The sequence below is a fragment of the Ranitomeya imitator genome, chromosome 2 (assembly GCF_032444005.1).
Source record: "Ranitomeya imitator isolate aRanImi1 chromosome 2, aRanImi1.pri, whole genome shotgun sequence".
NCBI lineage: Eukaryota > Metazoa > Chordata > Amphibia > Anura > Dendrobatidae > Ranitomeya > Ranitomeya imitator.
The window spans coordinates 416,933,025-416,953,562 of NC_091283.1; the positions used below are offsets into that span (position 1 = coordinate 416,933,025).

The 20,538-nt window shown below is 47.5% G+C and overlaps 1 protein-coding gene across 6 annotated transcripts in view; it reads left to right on the top strand.

The window, feature by feature from the left end:
• Positions 1-20,538, top strand: part of CEP131 (centrosomal protein 131) — an 87,913-nt gene that overhangs the window by 43,901 nt on the left and 23,474 nt on the right. For 3 of the 6 annotated variants that reach the window (XM_069750769.1, XM_069750770.1, XM_069750774.1), the window contains exons 10-17: positions 7,472-7,637; positions 9,308-9,402; positions 9,496-9,663; positions 9,735-9,941; positions 10,290-10,427; positions 12,705-12,830; positions 14,699-14,815; positions 15,214-15,243. In XM_069750769.1, the coding sequence (XP_069606870.1) occupies positions 7,472-7,637; positions 9,308-9,402; positions 9,496-9,663; positions 9,735-9,941; positions 10,290-10,427; positions 12,705-12,830; positions 14,699-14,815; positions 15,214-15,243 (1,047 nt within the window). The remainder of the gene's footprint in view (positions 1-7,471; positions 7,638-9,307; positions 9,403-9,495; positions 9,664-9,734; positions 9,942-10,289; positions 10,428-12,704; positions 12,831-14,698; positions 14,816-15,213; positions 15,244-20,538) is intronic. The other 3 variants (XM_069750773.1, XM_069750772.1, XM_069750771.1) reach the window with 2 other exon arrangements.

Below are 20,538 nucleotides of genomic sequence, written 5' to 3' on the forward strand. Positions count from 1 at the left end.
CTGCCATCCTCGCCCGCGAACCATTCGGTTCGCCATGAAGATCCTGGGAAAGATGGTTGCGGCAATCGAAGCTGTTCCTTTCGCTCAACTCCATCTCCGCCCCTTACAACAGGCTCTGCTGGACAACTGGGACAGGAGTCTCTTTTCTCTCGACCTCCCTTGTCCCCTGTCTCCTCGGGTCAGACATTCTCTCATTTGGTGGACCCTGGGACCATCTCTTCTCCAGGGGAAGTCCTTCCTCCTGTTCCGCTGGTTAGTGGTAACCACCGACGCCAGTCTTCTTGGCTGGGGGGCGGTGTTTCTTCACCACTCGGCCCAGGGTCGTTGGACTGCTCGGGAATCCAGCCTCCCCATCAACATTCTGGAGATTCGTGCTATCAGACTTGCTCTGATTCACTTCCACGCTCTGCTTGCGGGTCACCCAATAAGAGTCCAATCGGACAACGTCACGGCGGTGGCTTACATCAACCACCAGGGGGGTACCCGCAGCAGGGCGGCGATGAGGGAAGTCTCTCTCATCCTTCGTTGGGCCGAGACCAACCACTCCATCATCTCGGCGGTGCACATTCCGGGAGTCGAGAACTGGGCAGCGGACTTCCTGAGCCGCCAGGGCCTTGCCTCGGGGGAATGGGAACTTCACCCAGAAGTTTTTCACCAGATCTGTCTTCACTGGGGGACCCCGGACGTGGATCTGATGGCATCCAGATGGAACGCCAAGGTCCACAACTTCATCGCTCGATCTCGGGATCCCCAGGCCATAGGAGTGGACGCGCTAATTTCTCCGTGGCATCATTTTCAACTCCCATACGTGTTTCCTCCTCTTCCCTTACTGCCGAAGGTCATCCGAAAGATCAGGACGGAGGGAGGCCCGGTCATTCTGGTCGCCCCAGACTGGCCTCGTCGCGCTTGGTACGCGGAGCTCGTTCAGCTCGTAGCCGACGTCCCCTTGCGGTTGCCAGACCGCCCAGACCTACTTCGCCAAGGACCGATCTACCATCAGAGCTCAGGGGCCCTACGTTTGACGGCGTGGCTGTTGAAACCTGGATTCTAGCTCGTGCTGGTTTCTCTCAGCAGGTCATTCCTACCATGCTAAGTGCTCGCAAGGCGTCCTCTGCCTCTATCTACCACCGCGTCTGGAAGACCTTCTTTTCTTGGTGCAGGCTCCGAGGGCTCCCTCCGCTCAGCTTCTCCATCCCTTGTATCCTGAATTTCCTTCAGTCCGGTCTGGATTCCGGTTTGGCCCTGAGCTCTCTTAAAGGTCAGATCTCAGCCTTATCCGTGCTGTTCCAGCGTAGGATCGCCACCAACCTTCAGGTCAAGACTTTCATTCAGGGAGTCTCCCATGTTGTTCCTCCTTACAGGATGCCTTTGGAGACCTGGGATCTCAATTTGGTCCTGGGGGCTCTCCAGGAACCGCCGTTCGAACCCCTTCAAGACGTTCCGCTCTCTGTTCTCTCTTGGAAGGTTGCCTTCCTGGTAGCGGTGACGTCCATCAGAAGGGTTTCAGAGCTCGCCGCTCTATCCTGTCGGGCACCTTTCCTTGCCTTTCATCAGGACAAGGTAGTCCTACGTCCTTCTCCCGCGTTTCTTCCAAAGGTGGTCTCATCTTTCCACCTTAACGAGGACATCATCCTTCCCTCCTTTTGTCCGCAGCCTAAACATAGGGTCGAGAAGGCTCTCCATACTCTGGACGTGGTACGGGCTCTCAGGAGGTACATTTCCAGAACGGCACACTTCAGAAAATCGGACGCCCTTTTCGTGCTCCCGGAGGGTCACAGAAAGGGTTTGGCGGCGTCTAAATCCACGATAGCTAGATGGATCCGATCTGCTATCCAGGAATCCTATCGGGTCAGGGGCAGTCCTATCCCGGCGGGGATTAGAGCTCACTCCACTCGGTCGATGGGTGCTTCCTGGGCCATCCGGCACCAGGCATCAGCGGAGCAGGTTTGCAAGGCCGCAACGTGGTCCAGCCTGCATACCTTCACAAAGCATTACAATGTGCATATCCAATCCTCTGCGGACGCGGCCCTTGGCAGGCGTATCCTGCAGGCGGCCGTTGCGCATTGGTAGTCAGATGGTACATGAAGTTACGTGGTTGTATTGTTTCCCTCCAAGGAACTGCTTTGGGACGTCCCATGGTCCTGTGTCCCCCAATGAGGCGAAGGAGAAATAGGGATTTTTGTGTGTACTCACCGTAAAATCCTTTTCTCCGAGCCACTCATTGGGGGACACAGCACCCACCCTGGTAGCCTTACGGCTAGTTATCTTTTTTAGTCTTTGACTGTTGTTTGACATGTTATGTTCCAATGTTTTTTGATATATTGTTCTCATTATCCTACTGCTTTTGCACTTAACTGGGTCTCTGCATGCCAGCATGAGGGTGTATACTGCAGGGGAGGAGCTAACCCTTTTTTGTCTCAGCTTAGTGTCAGCCTCCTAGTGACAGCAGCATAACCCATGGTCCTGTGTCCCCCAATGAGTGGCTCGGAGAAAAGGATTTTACGGTGAGTACACACAAAAATCCCTATTTTGCAAACGTTCACCTGGGCCTGTTTTAGCTGTACTGGTAACGGGGGTCTTGGTTGGTCTGAAGCTAATATCCTGGAGCTGTATATGGCCTAAATTCCCATAGTATCCGCTATTAAACACATTATGAAAATATCTTCCCAGCACAATTGTTATCTCTGGTAACACATATATAATACTGGATAATTCCCTCTACCACCCGCTGAGTCTCGGGGCACTTGACTACATCGCAGAAATCAAATCTCCAGATATTTACCGGGGCCATTAGATTTACCCAGAGAATAGTGGCACCAGTATTCTTATTTACAATAGGGGCCAAGAAGGTAGGGGTGAGGATGACCCCTGGCCCTAGGACCAAAAACAACAACAACATTTTTCTTTAATCACTGCTGCGACTAGGCGCTGGTCCGGTCTCTTTTGCAGTGTGAAGCGTGGATTCAGGTGCACTTTCCTTCAAGTTTACTGACATAGCTTTTCACGACCATAAAACCACCAGGCTTCAAATTGTGACCAATATCGGTTTCTGCTGAATCTGGAAGGGAAGAAGAAACTAAAACATGGGTGTTAGCAACATTTCTACTAAGCTGAATAACATATTGAACAGCACAGTCAGTTTCTTCTGACAACTACTAAGACTGAAAATTTGCAATTGAGGACCTAGCACCAAACAATATCTCATATGGGGACAGGCTATGTTTTGCAATAGGGGTAGTACGAATGTGTAAGAGCCCTGGCCATGGAGCCGTAGTCTCCTGCATCACTTTGGTCAATTGTCCCTTCAGTGTGCCGTTCAGCCTCTTAACTTTCCCACTGGATTGTGGAGAGTACGGAGGGCTACAGTGGATCCAAGCATTGTCAGAACCTCCTGATACACATTAGCCTTGGTCACTTTCGACAACTTCTGGAACACCATATCTGCATATAACTTCCATCACCAGTTTCTTTGCTGTGGTCTTTGCAGTCACGTTGGTAACAGGGAATGCTTCTGGCCAACTGGAGAACATATCGACAACCACCAGACAATATTCATACCTTCCAGACTTCGGCAACGTGATGAGGTCCACCTGGAGCCTTTGGAAAGGATAGTCGGGCTTAGCAAGATACTTCGGGGGTACACGTTGAAGTTGACCGGGATTGCAGATCTGACAGATACCTCGATGTGTGGGCCCATGCGCCCACGTGACAATAGCAGGGTACATCCGCTTAGGGAGACACACAAGTTGGTCCTTTTTCCAGCGACCATGTCCATACGTGCTCCATCAGCTTTCCACTGCTTCACTTCTTCCTTTGGAGACATTCTCTGCATCGTCATTAAGCGGTCTCGCGGGGTCCGGTAGAAAACCTCAGTCTGGCATAGATCATCAGGTTCCTGTAGAGTCAGTGTTTCTTGTAACTGTTTACACAGAGAGCGTGTGGTCACCATAGCTGGTATGGTCTGTTCAACGGGTAGGAGAGCAGCGGCTTTTGCTTGCATATCTGCAAAGGTGTTACCAACAGTCTGTTTACTGTTCCTAGTACCGTGCTCCTTAACTTTGATAATGGCCACCTGGGTAGGTAATTTGATTGAGTCCATGAGGGCTTTAACAGCTTCAGCATTCTTCACTGAGTCCCGGCGGTAGTAACAAATCCTCGATTGGCTCATAGGGCTCTGAAATCATGAGCAATACCAAATGCATACTGTGAGTCCGTGTATATATTAGCCCGCCTGTCTTTGGCCAGAACACATGCAGTAGACAGAGCCTGAAATTCTGCTTCTTGTGCTGACAGTGAGGGAGGGAGTGCAGCTCCGTGCACTACAGTGTCTTCTGTAGTAACAGCGTATCCGGTGTGGAGTCTGCCAAAATCATCAGCATATTTTGAACAGTCTTTCAGGGCTTTGTAGAGAGGTAGCATTATGCGGGATGCGTCCGGTATCCACTGACAACAATAAGTACATAGTCCAAGAAAACGCTGGAGCTCAGTCTCATCTTTTGAGAATGGAAGGGAGCTGACGGCTATTTTTCCTTTCTTCTGTGAGGTGTCTGGCACCCTGAAGGAGACAGTGACCCAAAAATATCACTTGACCAAGGCAGAACCGAAGTCTCGAGGCCGAAACCTGACAGTTCAGATCTGCCAGATACTTGCGAAAACTAACAGTGGCAACAATGGCTTCCTGCTCTGTCTGTGCACACAACAAAAAACAAAAAAATTACCCACATACTGAAGCAACGTGACATAGGGATATTCTAACTGCCAGGGTTAACAACACTATCCCCCCTATTTTTTATTTTTTTTTAAACTGATTGGGAAAGGGCATGTAAGATACACATCTCATTATACTCATCTGCATAGGGGTTATATAACATAAATAACATCTGACCATCATCTTGGCTCACCAACTCTCTAGGTCTGCTCAGGTGCACTTATACATCCATCATATTATCTTTGTCTGTAAAATGGGAAAGGTTTGTTCTCAGGGTCAGCCAATTATTTTAGAGTAGCTAGCTAGTCAGAGGGCTTCCAGGGATAATACTCCTGTATCTGTCTTACACTACCTGATGTGGTTGGTTCTCTGGTGGTGGGGGTAACTAGATGACCGGTTGGGGGTGACATGACATACTGGTCTACAGCTCCTTCCCAAAAGGATTACTGTCAGCCTACTCCCAAAATGAATGTCCCCACTACCCACTATCCTGTGTCAGCTTCTTATATCACTACATGTGATCTTATCTGGACAGGAATCAGTGTAATTCACTTAGGTTGGGTTGCAACACAGCTTATACAAGTATTTCTCCAGTCTGGGTTTGTCTGACCGCAATGTTTACAAATCCATCTGTCTTGTCTTGGTCTGAGAATTAACATGGCAAGGGAGATTTCCAGACACAGGGTTAAAATGGATATTGGAGCGTAAGACTGGATTTGTGTAAGGGAGGGGGCTGGAGCTGGAATCTGTTTCTTGGGCCACTGATAAGGAACCGAGCTGCGTGCCGTGTCCTTGAAGCTGCGGCGGGGGGGAGGGGGAGGTGGGGGGGGTTATGGGGGTTAGGGGGGGGGGGGGGGACTAGAGGGCGAGTAAAGATCGCTGCAGCTGCTGATACAGAATAGGTTAAGTTCTTCTGAAAACTTTGGCCCCCCTTTCTCTGGCCCGCAGCACAAAGAGGTGAAATAAAAAAAAACAATTCGCGCAGGGGTTCACCCCTCCCATCAGCTACAAACACACAGATAAGAATTTACAGCATTTCTCAACTCAAAAGAAGAAAAACAACAACGCAGCTATTTGACTCCCCCCCTCCCATGGGGTGTTTTGGAAAACCACAGTAACTGAATACAGCAATTCTCAGACTCAATTAATTTCTACAAAACCTTCACACAATTCATATACCAAAACACCTTAGAAAAACCAATGATTGAGGTATTTTATAACCAAACACGGGCTCTGCATCCTTTCATCTTTCCTCTCCATCAACCTTTTTCCATTCCTCGTTCTTTAAACCTCGCGCAACTCGCAGATGAGCTTGCGCTTGTTCTAACAGTCCTTTATCTTTCAATATTCTTGACTGCCTTCTTGCCCTCCCGTGACTCTACTATTGTCTTGACTTCCACAGCATCCTCATCTAACCTGTGGGGCACGGACTTCTTCTTTAAGAGACGTAACATGACTCACAGAATACTACGCCCTTCTGCAGTAGGCCGCTGACAGCGACAGCAACACTTGTGTCCTAACACGGAGCCTCGCGCTCCACGTGTTATGAATAAAGAGCATCGCGCTCAATATTTTTCCCTAACCTGAACACCAGTGATTACAGTCTGTCCTGTCACGATATTCTAAACGTTGGGAGGCTGTCTCCTAGTGAGACCCCTCCACTGTGTTTCTGGTGGTCCCCCTCTTGGGACGTCTTAATTACCGATATGTGCAAGTGTGTGCAAGTGTTTCTGGTGGTCCCCCTCTTGGGACGTCTTAATTACCGATGTATGTGCGTGCAATATCACAGAGGCTACGTCTCCTATCCCTTCCTCAAAGCCGCCCCCAATCCACAAACTTCTCAATCTTTCACTCTATCACTACTAGGCAACAGTCACGGGTAGGGTGGTTGAATGGAGTACAATGACCGGTGGAGGAGGTGTGGTGTACACGAGGACGCGCAGAGTGCGACGTCTCTCAGTTGCTGGTTCGAAGCGTGGCACGGGATCGCGCTCGGTCTCACCACTCGACCGGTCACTCCCCAGACCCAAGGAGACCACAGACTAACCAATAATGGCTGAAACACTAGTAAGTGTGACACATACATAGTATGTGATCTCCACTTACCGTGTTTAGAGGGTGATCAGTCCTCGAGGTCAGCCACTACGGGTGTCGTCCACGGACGTCCAGGCATGGGTCCAGGGGGTCTCGGATCTCGCGGGTCACGCCCCACGTTGGTTGCGCCAAATTGTCGGGGTCGTCACGACAATACCCTTCATCCACCAGTCATTCCAAATCAGATTAAAAGCAGTGGTACCGGAGTGAAGAATGAGTCAGACAAAAGCTGGTTCAAACTCAGTGCCTGCTTATGCTTCCACACGTAGTGGTAACCTCACAGCAACTGAACTCTTTATTTCATATACACAACATTATATGGTCCATTGGGGGAAGGTGTGCAGAGGGCAGGGTTAGGCGGGGTTTAAGCAATGTATCTAGTATTCAGTCCCTCTGGTTGGCCTGACGTCATCTGATGAATCTTCCTTTGTCCACATCTTGTTAAGTTTCGATTTCCAGAGAAATGATACTTTAGCTTCAGAAATGAAAGTAGATTCTTGGCAAGTACAAAAACTAAGGCAAAGGTGAATACTGGCAGCCATCTTAAATACAGTTAAATTTGCATTTGGCAAGTATGAAGGGAAAAACTTATTGTTTCACAGCGTAAGAATACATAAAGTACAAAAGAGTATAAAGACATATATTTTCACCTTGACACTTCAATCCAAGGAACTGCAGCTGAAGCGGGCACAGAAAGCCATGGAAGCCCAGAAACTGGTTGAAGAGGAGCTGGCGCTGCTGGAACAGGGCGGGAAAGTGGGAAAGAAGAAAGTCAGCAGGAATCTGCTCAGTTCCCCATTACAGAGAAGCAGCAAGTCCAATAACAATAATGCAGGTAAGTGATGTCGCAGGACATGGTAATGCTGCGCTGTAGTTCTAGAGTCACACATTACTTTAGGGTGAAAGGCTTATTTCCATGTTTAGAAGTTATCAGCTACTCATAGATTAGGTGATATAACCTGCTTATCTACTGGGACCCCCAGCGATCCCTAGAATTGGGATTTTAAAGGCCCCGTGTAAAGGTACCGTCACACTAAGCGATGCTGCAGCGATACCGACAACGATGTCGATCGCTGCAGCGTCGCTGTTTGGTCGCTGGAGAGCTGTCACACAGCTCTCCAGCGACCAACGATCCCGAAGTCCCCGGGTAACCAGGGTAAACATCGGGTTACTAAGCGCAGGGCCGCGCTTAGTAACCCGATGTTTACCCTGGTTACCGTTGTAAATGTAAAAAAAACAAACACTACATACTTACATTCCCGGTGTCTGGTCATGTCCCTCGCCTTCAGCTTCCCGCACTGACTGAGCGCCGGCCGTAAAGTTCAGCGGTGATGTAACCGCTGTGCTGTGCTTTACGGCTGGCCGGCGCTCACCAGTCAGTGCGGGAAGCTGACGGCAGGGGACATGACCAGACACCGGGAATGTAAGTATGTAGTGTTTTTTTTTTTTTTTTACATTTACAACGGTAACCATGGTAAACATCGGGTTACTAAGCGCGGCCCTGCGCTTAGTAACCCGATGTTTACCCTGGTTACCAGTGAAGACATCGCTGGATCGGCGTCACACACGCCGAACCAGCGATGTCAGCGGGAGATCCAGCGACAAAATAAAGTGCTGGACTTTCCCCAGTGACCAACGATCTCCCAGCAGGGGCCTGATCGTTGGTCGCTGTCACACACAACGATTTTGTTAACGATATCGTTGCTACGTCACAAAAAGCAACGATATCGTTAACTATATTGTTGTGTGACGGTACCTTAAGTGTAAACTCTCTATAGCCGAGTACAGCATTCGCCTATTTCAGGTAGTCCCTCATAGAGAGTGAATGAAGCAGAGACTAAGCATGTCCACCCACCACGCCATTCAGACTGGGCATTTCAGAGGTCCCACCGGTCAGACTACTATCCTCATCAGGTAGTTATAAACCATCCTATGAATAGTTGTTGGGATTATCCCCTTAAAGGGGATTTTCCATATTATAAAGTAATGTCATATCTTTGGGATGGGAGAATTGGTCAGTGACTACCTCCCATTCTGAGAATGAAGGGTACATAGCTCTGGTTTAGAACCACATACTTTCACTATTTTTTTTTCCTCTGGACATCCTTCAAAGCGTCTCCATTGAAGTGAATGCAGCCGTGCTGTAGTTTCCCCGGGGCAGAGGTCTGGGAGAAGGGAATGCATCTGGTGTCCCCTTAATTATTTGAATTAGTGGAGGCGCAGAGACAAATCATATAGCGATGACATTTTCTAGGTAGGGAACACCCTTTAATGAGGGAAATCTCATTATGCCATTCTCTTTTCATACACCCTGTTAGGGTGGTCTTGCTGACCGATGCGGTAGACGTATATTTTTTTTAGTTGCCTCTTTATTTTTATAGCCCCAGAGTGAATGCATTAGATGATGGTGGTCCGTGGTGTCTGATGTTGGTACCACGGACCCCAGAGTACGAGTGTTCCCTTATATGAGATACTCATGGCTTGTGCTCCTATCTGTCCGATTAGGTGCTAGAGTTCAGGATGTGCTGGAAAATGATAATTCGGTCATCCCACTCTTCAAGCCATCCCCCGACTACAGGAGCAGCGAGCACAGTGCCCAGGTTAGTGTATCACGTGACCCCTCCATTGCCCATATTGTGCCATTTGGTCTGCCCTTATTATTGCTTTGTGGACCACCTCCTTCTTTTTTACAGGCGCTCTCTACTCCTGACCACATACTGGGGGAAGTGGATGTAGCAACGTCATCCCAGTCTAAGACCACCCTGACTGATCTACTGGACACCCTGAAGCAGCTGGAGCAACCCGAACCATTGATGGAAATAAGAACAGAGGCCAAAGACAAATTTCACTGGATCGATGGGGTAAGATGGGCCCGTGGCTGGAAGGTAGCTGGAGTGTCAGACTAGGTCTATATTAACCACTTGTCTTCCAGGACGCAGACACATCACTTACGACCGATAACCTGGAGCGTCATAGTCAGATGACCCATAACAGACAAGTGGAGCAGAAGGAGGTTCATGGTGGAGCTGCGACCCTGCTGTCCGAGGCCAAGCTGCAGAACATCATTAGCTTTCTGGATGAAATGGAAAAAGCTGAACAAGAACGGCCACGGTCCTCAGGGTCCAACACTCACAGAGGTGTAAGTATTTACTCACTGTATAGGAATACATGAAAGCTAATTGATTGCTATGAGAGAGCGAAAGCAGATATATGAGATTACAGCACCTGAACACAGTGCCACTCTTCTATATGGGCCGGGACTGGTATTGCAGCTCAAATGGTACTGGTCCGCTATACTGCACACAGCTCAAGAGTGGCTGAATCTAGGAAGATCTAATACAACTCCTTTAAAGTTTTCTCTATGTTCCAGCTTTATCTCTTCCCTCTTGTCCTGCACTTTGCCATTACATAATGTGACACTGCCCCCTGGTGGCCACATTACAGATTGCAGCAGTCCCTATATAGTCCCTCTTTATTTTGGCTGCAGACTCTTCTCTCCGAGGCGGAGTTGAATCATCTGGAGCAGGCATCGGCTGTCGCCACCGAGGTGACCAGTTCCATGTTGAAGATGCGACTGGAGCTGGAGGAGAAGAAGAAAGCGCTGAGTCTTCTGCAGACGGCTTTAGTGAGTATCTCCTTGCTGATGTTCCTCTACCTGGTGACTACGGGGCGTGTCTGAAGATCTGATTGCTGGTGACATTTATTGTGAGGGTCACAGTGAGGTTATCAGGCCCAGGTTCCTAGCACCCAGTCTGCCTCTGATTTCTAAGGTAATAATAAGCTTTTATCACCTTTCCACAGGATGGGTGAAAAATCTGTGATCAATGGGGGCTGACTATTGAGAATGAGGATCCCAAAGACCTGTGTAAATGGAGCAGTAGTACATGTATGTACCCACTACTCCCATGCAGTAAAAAGAGCAGTTGTCCTGCATGCACATTACTGCTTCATTGGGACGATGGACCCCATTAGCATGATACGTGGGGGTCTCAAAAGATCAGACCCAAAGTGATCATTCATTTATAACCGTTTAAATCTAAAATTGCCAATGACTTGAGGGCAGAGAAAAGAAGAGCAGGCCCACGATAATATGCCACCAGGCTACTCTATTGCCTACTTGCCCATGGTCTCAGATTGTCCAATAGTCTCCCAAAAGAAGAGCAATACGGGCAGGTGTCTTGCAAATGGCTGATTACAGCCACCGCCATGGTTCCACCCATTGACTTTTATGTGAGTTGTATAAATGTGTATACAGTGGGCATTGAATTCTGTGGCGGTAAATGAAGCTCCTTAGCTGCCACTTAAAAAAAAAACACTAAATCTTCTTTAATAAGATGCAAATAAATTAGAGACTTCAAACAAGAGCAGGATTTATTAACAGATGCATAAATCTTACAAACCAAAAAGTTTTGTTGCTCAGTTAAATTTTTATAAATTTTAAACATAAAAGTGTGGGTCAATTATTATTCAACCCCTAGGTTTAATATTTTGTGGAATAACCTTTGTTTGCAATTACAGCTAATAATCGTCTTTTATAAGACCTGATCAGGCCAGCACAGGTCTCTGGAGTTATCTTGGCCCACTCCTCCATGCAGATCTTCTCCAAGTTATCTAGGTTCTTTGGGTGTCTCATGTGGACTTTAATCTTGAGCTCCTTCCACAAGTTTTCAATTGGGTTAAGGTCAGGAGACTGACTAGGCCACTGCAACACCTTGATTTTTTGCCTCTTGAACCAGGCCTTGGTTTTCTTGGCTGTGTGCTTTGGGTCGTTGTCTTGTTGGAAGATGAAATGACCCATCTTAAGATCCTTGATGGAGGAGCGGAGGTTCTTGGCCAAAATCTCCAGGTAGGCAGTGCTATCCATCTTCCCATGGATGCGGACCAGATGGCCAGGCCCCTTGGCTGAGAAACAGCCCCACAGCATGATTCTGCCACCACTATGCTTGACTGTAGGGATGGTATTCTTGGGGTCGTATGCAGTGCCATCCAATCCCCAAACGTCACGTGTGTGGTTGGCACCAAAGATCTCGATCTTGGTCTCATCAGACCAGAGAACCTTGAACCAGTCAGTCTCAGAGTCCTCCAAGTGATCATGAGCAAACTGTAGACGAGCCTTGACATGACGCTTTGAAAGTAAAGGTACCTTACGGGCTCATCTGGAACGGAGACCATTGCGGTGGAGTACGTTACTTATGGTATTGACTGAAACCAATGTCCCCACTGCCATGAGATCTTCCCGGAGCTCCTTCCTTGTTGTCCTTGGGTTAGCCTTGACTCTTCGGACAAGCCTGGCCTCGGCACGGGAGGAAACTTTCAAAGGCTGTCCAGGCCGTGGAAGGCTAACAGTAGTTCCATAAGCCTTCCACTTCCGGATGATGCTCCCAACAGTGGAGACAGGTAGGCCCAACTCCTTGGAAAGGGTTTTGTACCCCTTGCCAGCCTTGTGACCCTCCACGATCTTGTCTCTGATGGCCTTGGAATGCTCCTTTGTCTTTCCCATGTTGACCATGTATGAGTGCTGTTCACAAGTTTGGGGAGGGTCTTAAATAGTCAGAAAAGGCTGGAAAAAGAGATAATTAATCCAAACATGTGAAGCTCATTGTTCTTTGTGCCTGAACTACTTCTTAATACTTTAGGGGAACCAAACAGAATTCTGGTGGGTTGAGGGGTTGAATAATAAATGACCCTCTGAAAAGACTTTTCACAATTTAAAAAAAAACAAAACAAAGAAATAACATTCTTTTTTGCTGCAGTGCATTTCACACTTCCAGGCTGATCTACAGTCTAAATGTCACAATGCCAAGTTAATTCCAAATGTGTAAACCTGCTAAATCTGCAGGGGGTTGAATACTACTTGTAGGCACTGTATAGGATAAGTTTTCTCTTTACATCCCTCTCCCAGGCGCAGCAGCGTGAATTAACCGTTCGACACGTCAAACAAACAGAGAAAGAGATGAGTTACCAGCTGAAACAGCAGAGCGCGCAATACGAGGCCACCATACAGAGGCACCTCACCTTCATCGACCAGGTAAATAATTAATGAGCCCTAATAGTGTCCGATTCACACAAGGCAGGTGTCGGCTTTGTTATATAGTCAGCAGTACTGCCTGCTGTATTGCAGTATTTAAAACAAGCTGTCAAATGATCTCTGTTTCCAGTCCCTTATGGGGACTAAACAATAAATTGAAAAATTAAAGTAAAAAAATATTAAAATACAAAAACATTGCAGACATTTTTTTCACTGCATAGATAATGCAAAAACTATGAGTTGGGTATCACCGTAATCTCCTGATCTGAAAAATCATTTTAACCAGTGACTTTCACTGTACAATGAACTCTGTGAAAAGGAAATTAAAAAAAAAAACAATGGCGGAATTGCATTTTCTTTCATCATAGTTTGGATTTTTTTCAGGACATTACTTTATATGGTATAATTAACTGTCACAGGTATACTGCAACACGGAGGGGCCAAAAGACTGCGGTGTCTGATTTCTCATACTCCTGCACTAATTAGAAACTTTTCACCATTGTATTAAACAGTGCATGTTTCTAATAGCAGTGCACGAGTTAATCTGTTCAGTTGAGAGCTCCTGGAGCTTTCCATCTTTGATGATCTCGGCTGTTCAGTGTTGGCAACTCCCCTCTGCTATATGTACTGGGCTCTGGCAATTCGGGATTGCCATTGTTACTTTCATAGTGCTTGGTTCTGGAGTTGGAGATGTTTGGAGTGTTGTTCAAAAGACACTTGCCCCGTGATTTGTCTGTGTGCGTATCCTCATCCTCTCCTATTTGTTTTGCCTTCCATTTTGTTTTTTCCTTCCATTCTTCCTGGTGTTCCACTCTGTTGTTTTTGAGTGCATATTTGTATGATTGGTATTTTCATTTATCCCTGTTAGTCTGGTTTGTCTATTCTTATACACCACTACTGACCACTTCCGTGGTTGGGAGAGGGGACAAATAAGGACAGATTTAGGAGCTCAGCAAGGTACACGGCCCCAGCCACTTCATCACAAGCACTCTGAGAAGCAGAGATAGCAAGGGTACCCCTAGCTTTAGGGAAGGAGCCCCTAGCCCTGGGATATACTGCAACAGTGCCGTGACATTAACAATGTCATTCATAGCTACAACTCGCTAGGTAAAAAAACAGCCTTCTTTCTGCAACGTGCATGGAAAAGTAAAAAAGTTATGAATTTTAGCAAAAGGGGAGGGGAAAAAAGAACTAAATGGCTGCAGCAAGAAGGGGTTATGCTAAGAGATTGCAAGTTGTCCCATTTCTACTTGATGGGTACCAAACTTTAAGATCGCTCAGGGTCAGACCTCTGGGACTCCTCTGATCACAAAGTCCTGTACTCTATCTGACTCTGACATCCCATAGCCTTTGATTGAAACGACGGTGCCCAGGATTGACAGTTTTTACAATCAAATAGAGGACGCCAAGCCCCATTCTTGTGATTGGTGGGGGTCCCAGCGATCAGCTAGTTATCATCTATCCTGTAATGACTTTCAATCTTGACACCACTTCTTTTAAAGGATTCTGATCACCATAAATGAGTGACACAGGAGTCTGCAGAACTCCGTTCCCTAGAAAGGCTCCTACCTCTGCTTATGGTATTTGATGTGGCTGTTCCATAAAGGTCTAAGATCAGAATACCACCTTAAATAGGTTGTCTGGTGACAAGTTATCGCCTATTCACAGGATTTCTCGTTGATCGGTGGGGGTCCGCCCATTAATGATGCAGGTGATGGTGGTCACTCTCCCATCTATCAATAAATTATGACCTAACTTGTTTTCCTCCGAGCACCACTTTATGAAAGGTCATGAATTTGTGATCCCCTCCCCCATCACCTATGAGCGGAGCAGTGTACATGACCACTTTATTGTCTGCCTATGTACAGCTCATCGATGACAAGAAAACTCTGAGCGAGCGATGCGAGTCTCTGGTAAGTGAGCTGAAGCAGGTGGATCACAAGTACTCCAGCAAGATCTCCCAGATGCAAGAGCAGCATGACACGGTGAGAAGAAGCAGCGTCTTGCACTCCATTTACATCCACAGCTGCATTCAAAATTCTGCTGCTTTACCACTACTCTGCTGCCCCCTTGTGGTTCAGTGCATGTGCATTGTGGAAGATGTCCTGCTTATGGATTAGGGATCTCCTTCCACGGCATCTTCTGACAACACTGAATTAGAACAGAGCCATGTTGTCAGATTCTCTCAGTAGTGCAGTCCTAGATTTCTCATGCAGTGAACACGAAGTCTATGAGCCCAAATACAGTGTGCCTTCTAAATAGGCAGCGTCACATTTTATGCCTCCTTCAGTTCCTGGTGGGGTTTTGTCCTCCCATTATTGCATTCTCTTAGTGATTTGTTGTCTCTTCCCCCCCCTTTTCTTCTTCTCTTTGCTTCCCCCAGGTTTGGCAAACTCTGGGCCCCCTGTGTGAGGTAAAAGCCCTGTACACATTACATGCACTCTTTTCTTGTTGCCCTATGTCACCCTGGCAGGACCCCTGTCTGTCATGCCTGTGCCCATCAGTCCTCATACACAGCGTATCATTTTGTATCCACAGCATGATCCTTAACCATTTTACACTAACTGGTTTATATCTACTTTGGCCCATGAAGATGTATGTCAGTGTGCTCTTCTTTTAAAGAGGACTTTTCGCCAGTTCAAAACTGTCTATTTTCTGTCTTATTTTATTCCTAATGCTCCCCTCACTATTCCGTTCTTTTTTTTTTTTTTTTTAAATCCGCCATACGGTTCCGGAGATATGGGCCTTTTTATTTCGTGCAAATCTTTGTTCTTTACAAGGAGGTGTGGCTGATTGGGTCATTATGCAGAAGAGCCTAAAGACACGCCCCAGAGGATCCTGTGAACCACACCCCTAAATGAAAAAGGCCTATATCTTTGTATCTGCATGATGGACTTAAGAAACAAAAACAATGGAATTTTCATATTTAATAAAATAAGAGTAAAAAATAATCACTTTTGACTGTGACAGGTCCCCTTAAATGTACGCCATTCTTCCCTTCAAGTCCCCCGCCCCCCCGATCTTAGTGATCCCTCTGACTTCTTTATAACTCCATGGACTAGAAATAATCTACTCAGCGCTATTAAATGATGCTGCTTTCCTCTTCTGCTTGGATGAAAAGGTTTGTACAATCTCTATATGGGTAAGCAATAGTTAGAGGAGTTTCCCAAATTCTTACCACTATATTGAAATATAATACAGTTTGTGATATATTCACCGGTTCCATGCCGCAGTCCGAGCCGCTGATCTTGTGTGCGTAGTGATTGGCTGCTCTAGTCACGTGATGTCATTTATTGCTCAGATGACATCAAGCAAGATGGAAAATATGAGCGCAGCAGAATATTAAAAGGATAGTGCAACTTTTATTGGTATAGCTGCAATACCTGACATGGCCTGTGGACAGAAGTGACACTGTTTTACTGAATTATTATTTTTTTAATGTCCTTTTCCTCCCCGTCCTCATGATTTCCTGGCATTCTTCTATCTGTTGGTTCCCACTATTTTGCTTTGCATGATACAGACCAGGGATATATCACCTATTAATATTATGCTGCCCCCTGTTGGCTGATATATGATACTACACTAGAAGAAAACAAAATTGAGCTTTGTGTGTAGTTTTTGAAAATGCTGTGTAATTTTATGTACTGATCTTATAATGTAGCTGTTTATTTGGTTACATTATAGGTGGGTTCTCCCATTGAGGATCTTTTTCTATGAGCCAGAGTAGAAAGCCAGTCTATGAGAGTGGATATGTCCTAGTACTACTTGGATGGCCACTATTTAATGCTACAGCGCTGCAGAAATTCCCAACTGACTGCTTTTCACCCTGTCGGGAGATGGACCTAGAGATGAGAAGAATATCTTTGGCTCCCTTCTTATTCGGCAAGCTATAGTGTTTACCGAAGGAGCTGCAGTGGGAACCCGGATACCTGGAGCGCTCCGATAATCAGGTGTCCGGCTCCGAAGCTGCATGTGTCACGGCTGTGTGATAACGTAGTTAGAAACACGTGTGCACAACCGTATGAGGTGCACGGGTAGGTTCCCAAACCGTAATCAGCAAATAATACAAAACCCGGCACTCAACTTTGTGGTGTGAAGAAATGAAAGATTTATTATCCCAAATCAGAAAACGTGGTGGACGCCGCGATGACAGCACCTATATAGGCTGTAACTTTTCTCTCTGGATATCCAATACTATATTGGTAGCAACCTCCGGGCAGGCCATATAGCCACTTGAATCTATACATTGTCCCAGTAAACGTTACTGATGAAGGTCCGGCTGTGGGACCGAAACGTTTTCTGATTTGGGATAATAAATCTTTCATTTCTTCACACCACAAAGTTGAGTGCCGGGTTTTGTATGATTAACGGCTGTGTGATAGTCACAACATATGTATGGAGAGCCTGTGTGTTGTGACTGTCACACAGCCGCAACACATGCAGCTGCGGAGCCGGACACCTGATTATCGGAGTGCTCCAGGTATCAGGGTTCCCGCTGCAGCTTCTTCGGTAAGCACTATAGCTTGCAGAATAAGGAGGGAGCCGAAGATCTTCGCTCATCTCTAGTTGGGCCCATGTTGATCTCTGCTGCATTCCAAAAGGGAGTGTCCCTTTAATTGATAAAATTCAGTCCGTCTGCAGCCACCACTAGGCGGAGCTTACTGGATCTATACCTTCTTTGACCTTACCTTTTACCTTTTTAAAAAGGGGTTTTCCAGGTCATCAATCCCGACAGCACTATGGAGGTTATCCTTCTTAGGCTGGGTTCACATTGCGTTAGTGGCAGTCCGCGAACGCGTTACATAGCGCCACTAACGCAATGTAACGGATCCGTTAGCGCAGCCATTGACCGCAATGTATCTAACGCATCGCTAACGTATGCCATTTTTGGCATGCGTTAGCGATGTCCCGTTATTTTCTGACTGACCTCGAACGCTGCTTGCAGCATTTTTCGGTCCGTTCTCGCTAGCGCAGATCGGGCATCTGCGCTAGCGGGATCCCTAAACACAATCCCTTTTTGTACATTGCGTTAGCGCATTCCGTTAGGGCAATCCGTTTAGCGCATACACTAACGCAATGTGAACCTAGCCTAATCCTTACTGGGACAGGAAGCAGCGATAGGTTAAAAGGAACCTTCCACCTCCACCCTTCAGTGTTTTTTCCTGTCCCTGTGAGGATAGGAATGCCGAGAGAAGCCGGCATATCCCTTCAGGCTGTGCCTGGTAGACCGGGCACGGATCAGGGGGCCCAGCCTCTCCCTTCCCGCTGTGAAGGGGTCTGTGGCTGACACCCTCTGATGGAGTGGTCCCTGTAACGTCATCTCTGCGGGCCGAACAGAGCACTTCCAAGTCACGGCCAGCGTGCATTCCATGGTGGAACGCACAAGTATCCGGCGAAGCAAGGATCCTAGCGGTGCCTCGGTTGGGTATCGTATACATAGGGTCCTAGATGTCTGTAGGATGCCCTAATGTATGATTGGATATGGAGGAATCTGCCTAAACTGAGGCTACTTCTGAAGATAGCCAGGGGTACGTGAGTAGAGGACTAGTGAGATACCCACTGACAGCCCCTTACCCCACATATAGAAACACATAGCATGTACTCTGTGTATTCTAGGGAGTATCCGCCTCAACAACACCTAAAAGGGATGGCAAGAAAGTTGCCAGATACCTGGCAGAAACATCTGTGTGAACCTTGCACCTCAAAGGCAATCAGAGAGGAGCAGTCGTCTCTACTGTCGGATATGAGGTCCATTATCAGAGAGAAGGTCCAGGCATCTGCTGTCGGATATGCGGTCCATTATCAGAGAGAAGGTCCAGGCCTCTATCTCGGGGCTGGTCCAGACTCGCACTTCCCAGCCCGAGTCCCAGGGTGGTTCACGTGCCAAGATGCCATAGAAGATGGAATTGACCTCTGAGGAGGACGTATACTCAGGTGAATCTGACCAGAAAGAAGGGGAAATGATTGCTGACCCGCCAGAGGGAGGGAAGACATACCTTTTCTCCTCTGAGGACATGGATGAACTCCTCCGGGCAGTCAGGAGCACTGTGCAGGTAGAGGAAACCCAGAAGCCTCTCTCCATACAGGACGAGATGTTCGGTGGATTGAGGTCCCAGAGAAACAGAGTCTTCCCGATCAACAGCCACATCCGCTCGATGATCGGGGAAGACGCCGAGAAAAGGATGGTTATTACGATTATTTATTTATATAGCACCATTAATTCCATGGTGCTGTACATGTGAAAAGGGGTTACATACAGGGTTATAGATATCGTTAACAGTAAACAAATTTACAATGACAGACTGGTACAGAGGACCCTGTCCTTGCGGACTTACATTCTTCGGGATAATGGGGAAGAGACAGGAGGTCGGTGTGCTGCAGCACTGCTGGTGGTGAGGCGGCAGCTCTGGTGGTGGTGGGGCGGCAGCTTGGGTGGTTGGTGAGGCAGCAGCTCGGGTGGTTGGTGGGGTGGCAGCTCAGGTGGTTGGTGAGGCGGCAGCTCGGGTGGTTGGTGGGGTGGCAGCTCGGGTGGTTGGTGAGGCGGTAGAATGGTTATTGCAGGCTGTAGGCTTTCCTGAAGAGATGGGTTTTCAGGTTCCGTCTGAAGGATCTGAGGGTGGTTGATAATCGGACGCGTTGAGGCGTGGAATTCCAGAGGATGGGGGATATTTGGGAGAAATCTTGGAGGCGGTTGTGGAGGAGAGTAGGAAGTCTTGGGAGGATCGAAGATTATGTGAGGGAAGATAGTGGGAGATTAGTTCAAAGATATAGGGAGGGGACAGGTTGTGGATGGCTTTGTAGATCAGTGTTAGTAGTTTGAACTGGATTCATTGGGGAATTGGGAGCCAGTGGAGGGATTTGCAGAGGGGTGAAGCAGGGGAGTAACGAGGAGAGAGGTAGATTAGCTGAGCAGAGTTGAGGACAGACTGGAGTGGTGCAAGGGAGATAGCGAGGAGGCCACAGAGGAGGGTGTTGCAGTAATCGAGGCGGGACATGATGAGGGCATGCATAAGGGTTTTAGTAGATTGTGGGCAGAGGAAGGGATGGATTCTGGCAATATTTTTTAGTTGGAGGCGACAGGAGGTGGCAAGAGGTTGGACGTGCGGTTTGAAGGACAGGACAGAATCGAGAGTTACCCTGAGGAAGCGGATTTCAGGTGTGGGAGAGAGCGTGATGCCGTTTACCATAATAGATAGATTAGGTAGGGGGGATACGCGAGATGGGGAAAAGATGATGAGTTCGGTTTTGTCTACATTGAGTTTTAGGAAGTGAGAGTTGAAGGAGGATATGGCTGACAAACACTCCGGGAATCTGGACAGAAGAAAAACGACATCTGAGCCACAGAGGTAGATCTGAGTGTCGACTGGATATAGGTGGTACTGGAAGCCATGGGACTTTATGAGTTGTCCTAGGCCAAGGGTATAGATGGGAAAAAAAGTAGAGGCCCTAGGACAGAGCCTTGAGGGACTCCAACAGAGAGGGGACTGGGTGAGGAGGTAGTGTGGGAGTGGGAAACGCTAAATGTGCGGTCGGAAAGGTATGAGGCAATCCAGGACGAGGCAAGGCCTTTGATGCCAAGGGAAGAAAGAATCTGTAGCAGTAGGCAGTGGTTGACTGTGTCGAAAGCAGAGGACAGGTCAAGAAGGAGGAGGATGGAGAACTGTCTGTTAGCTTTGGCTGTGAGTAAGTCATTAGTAATTTTGGTCCG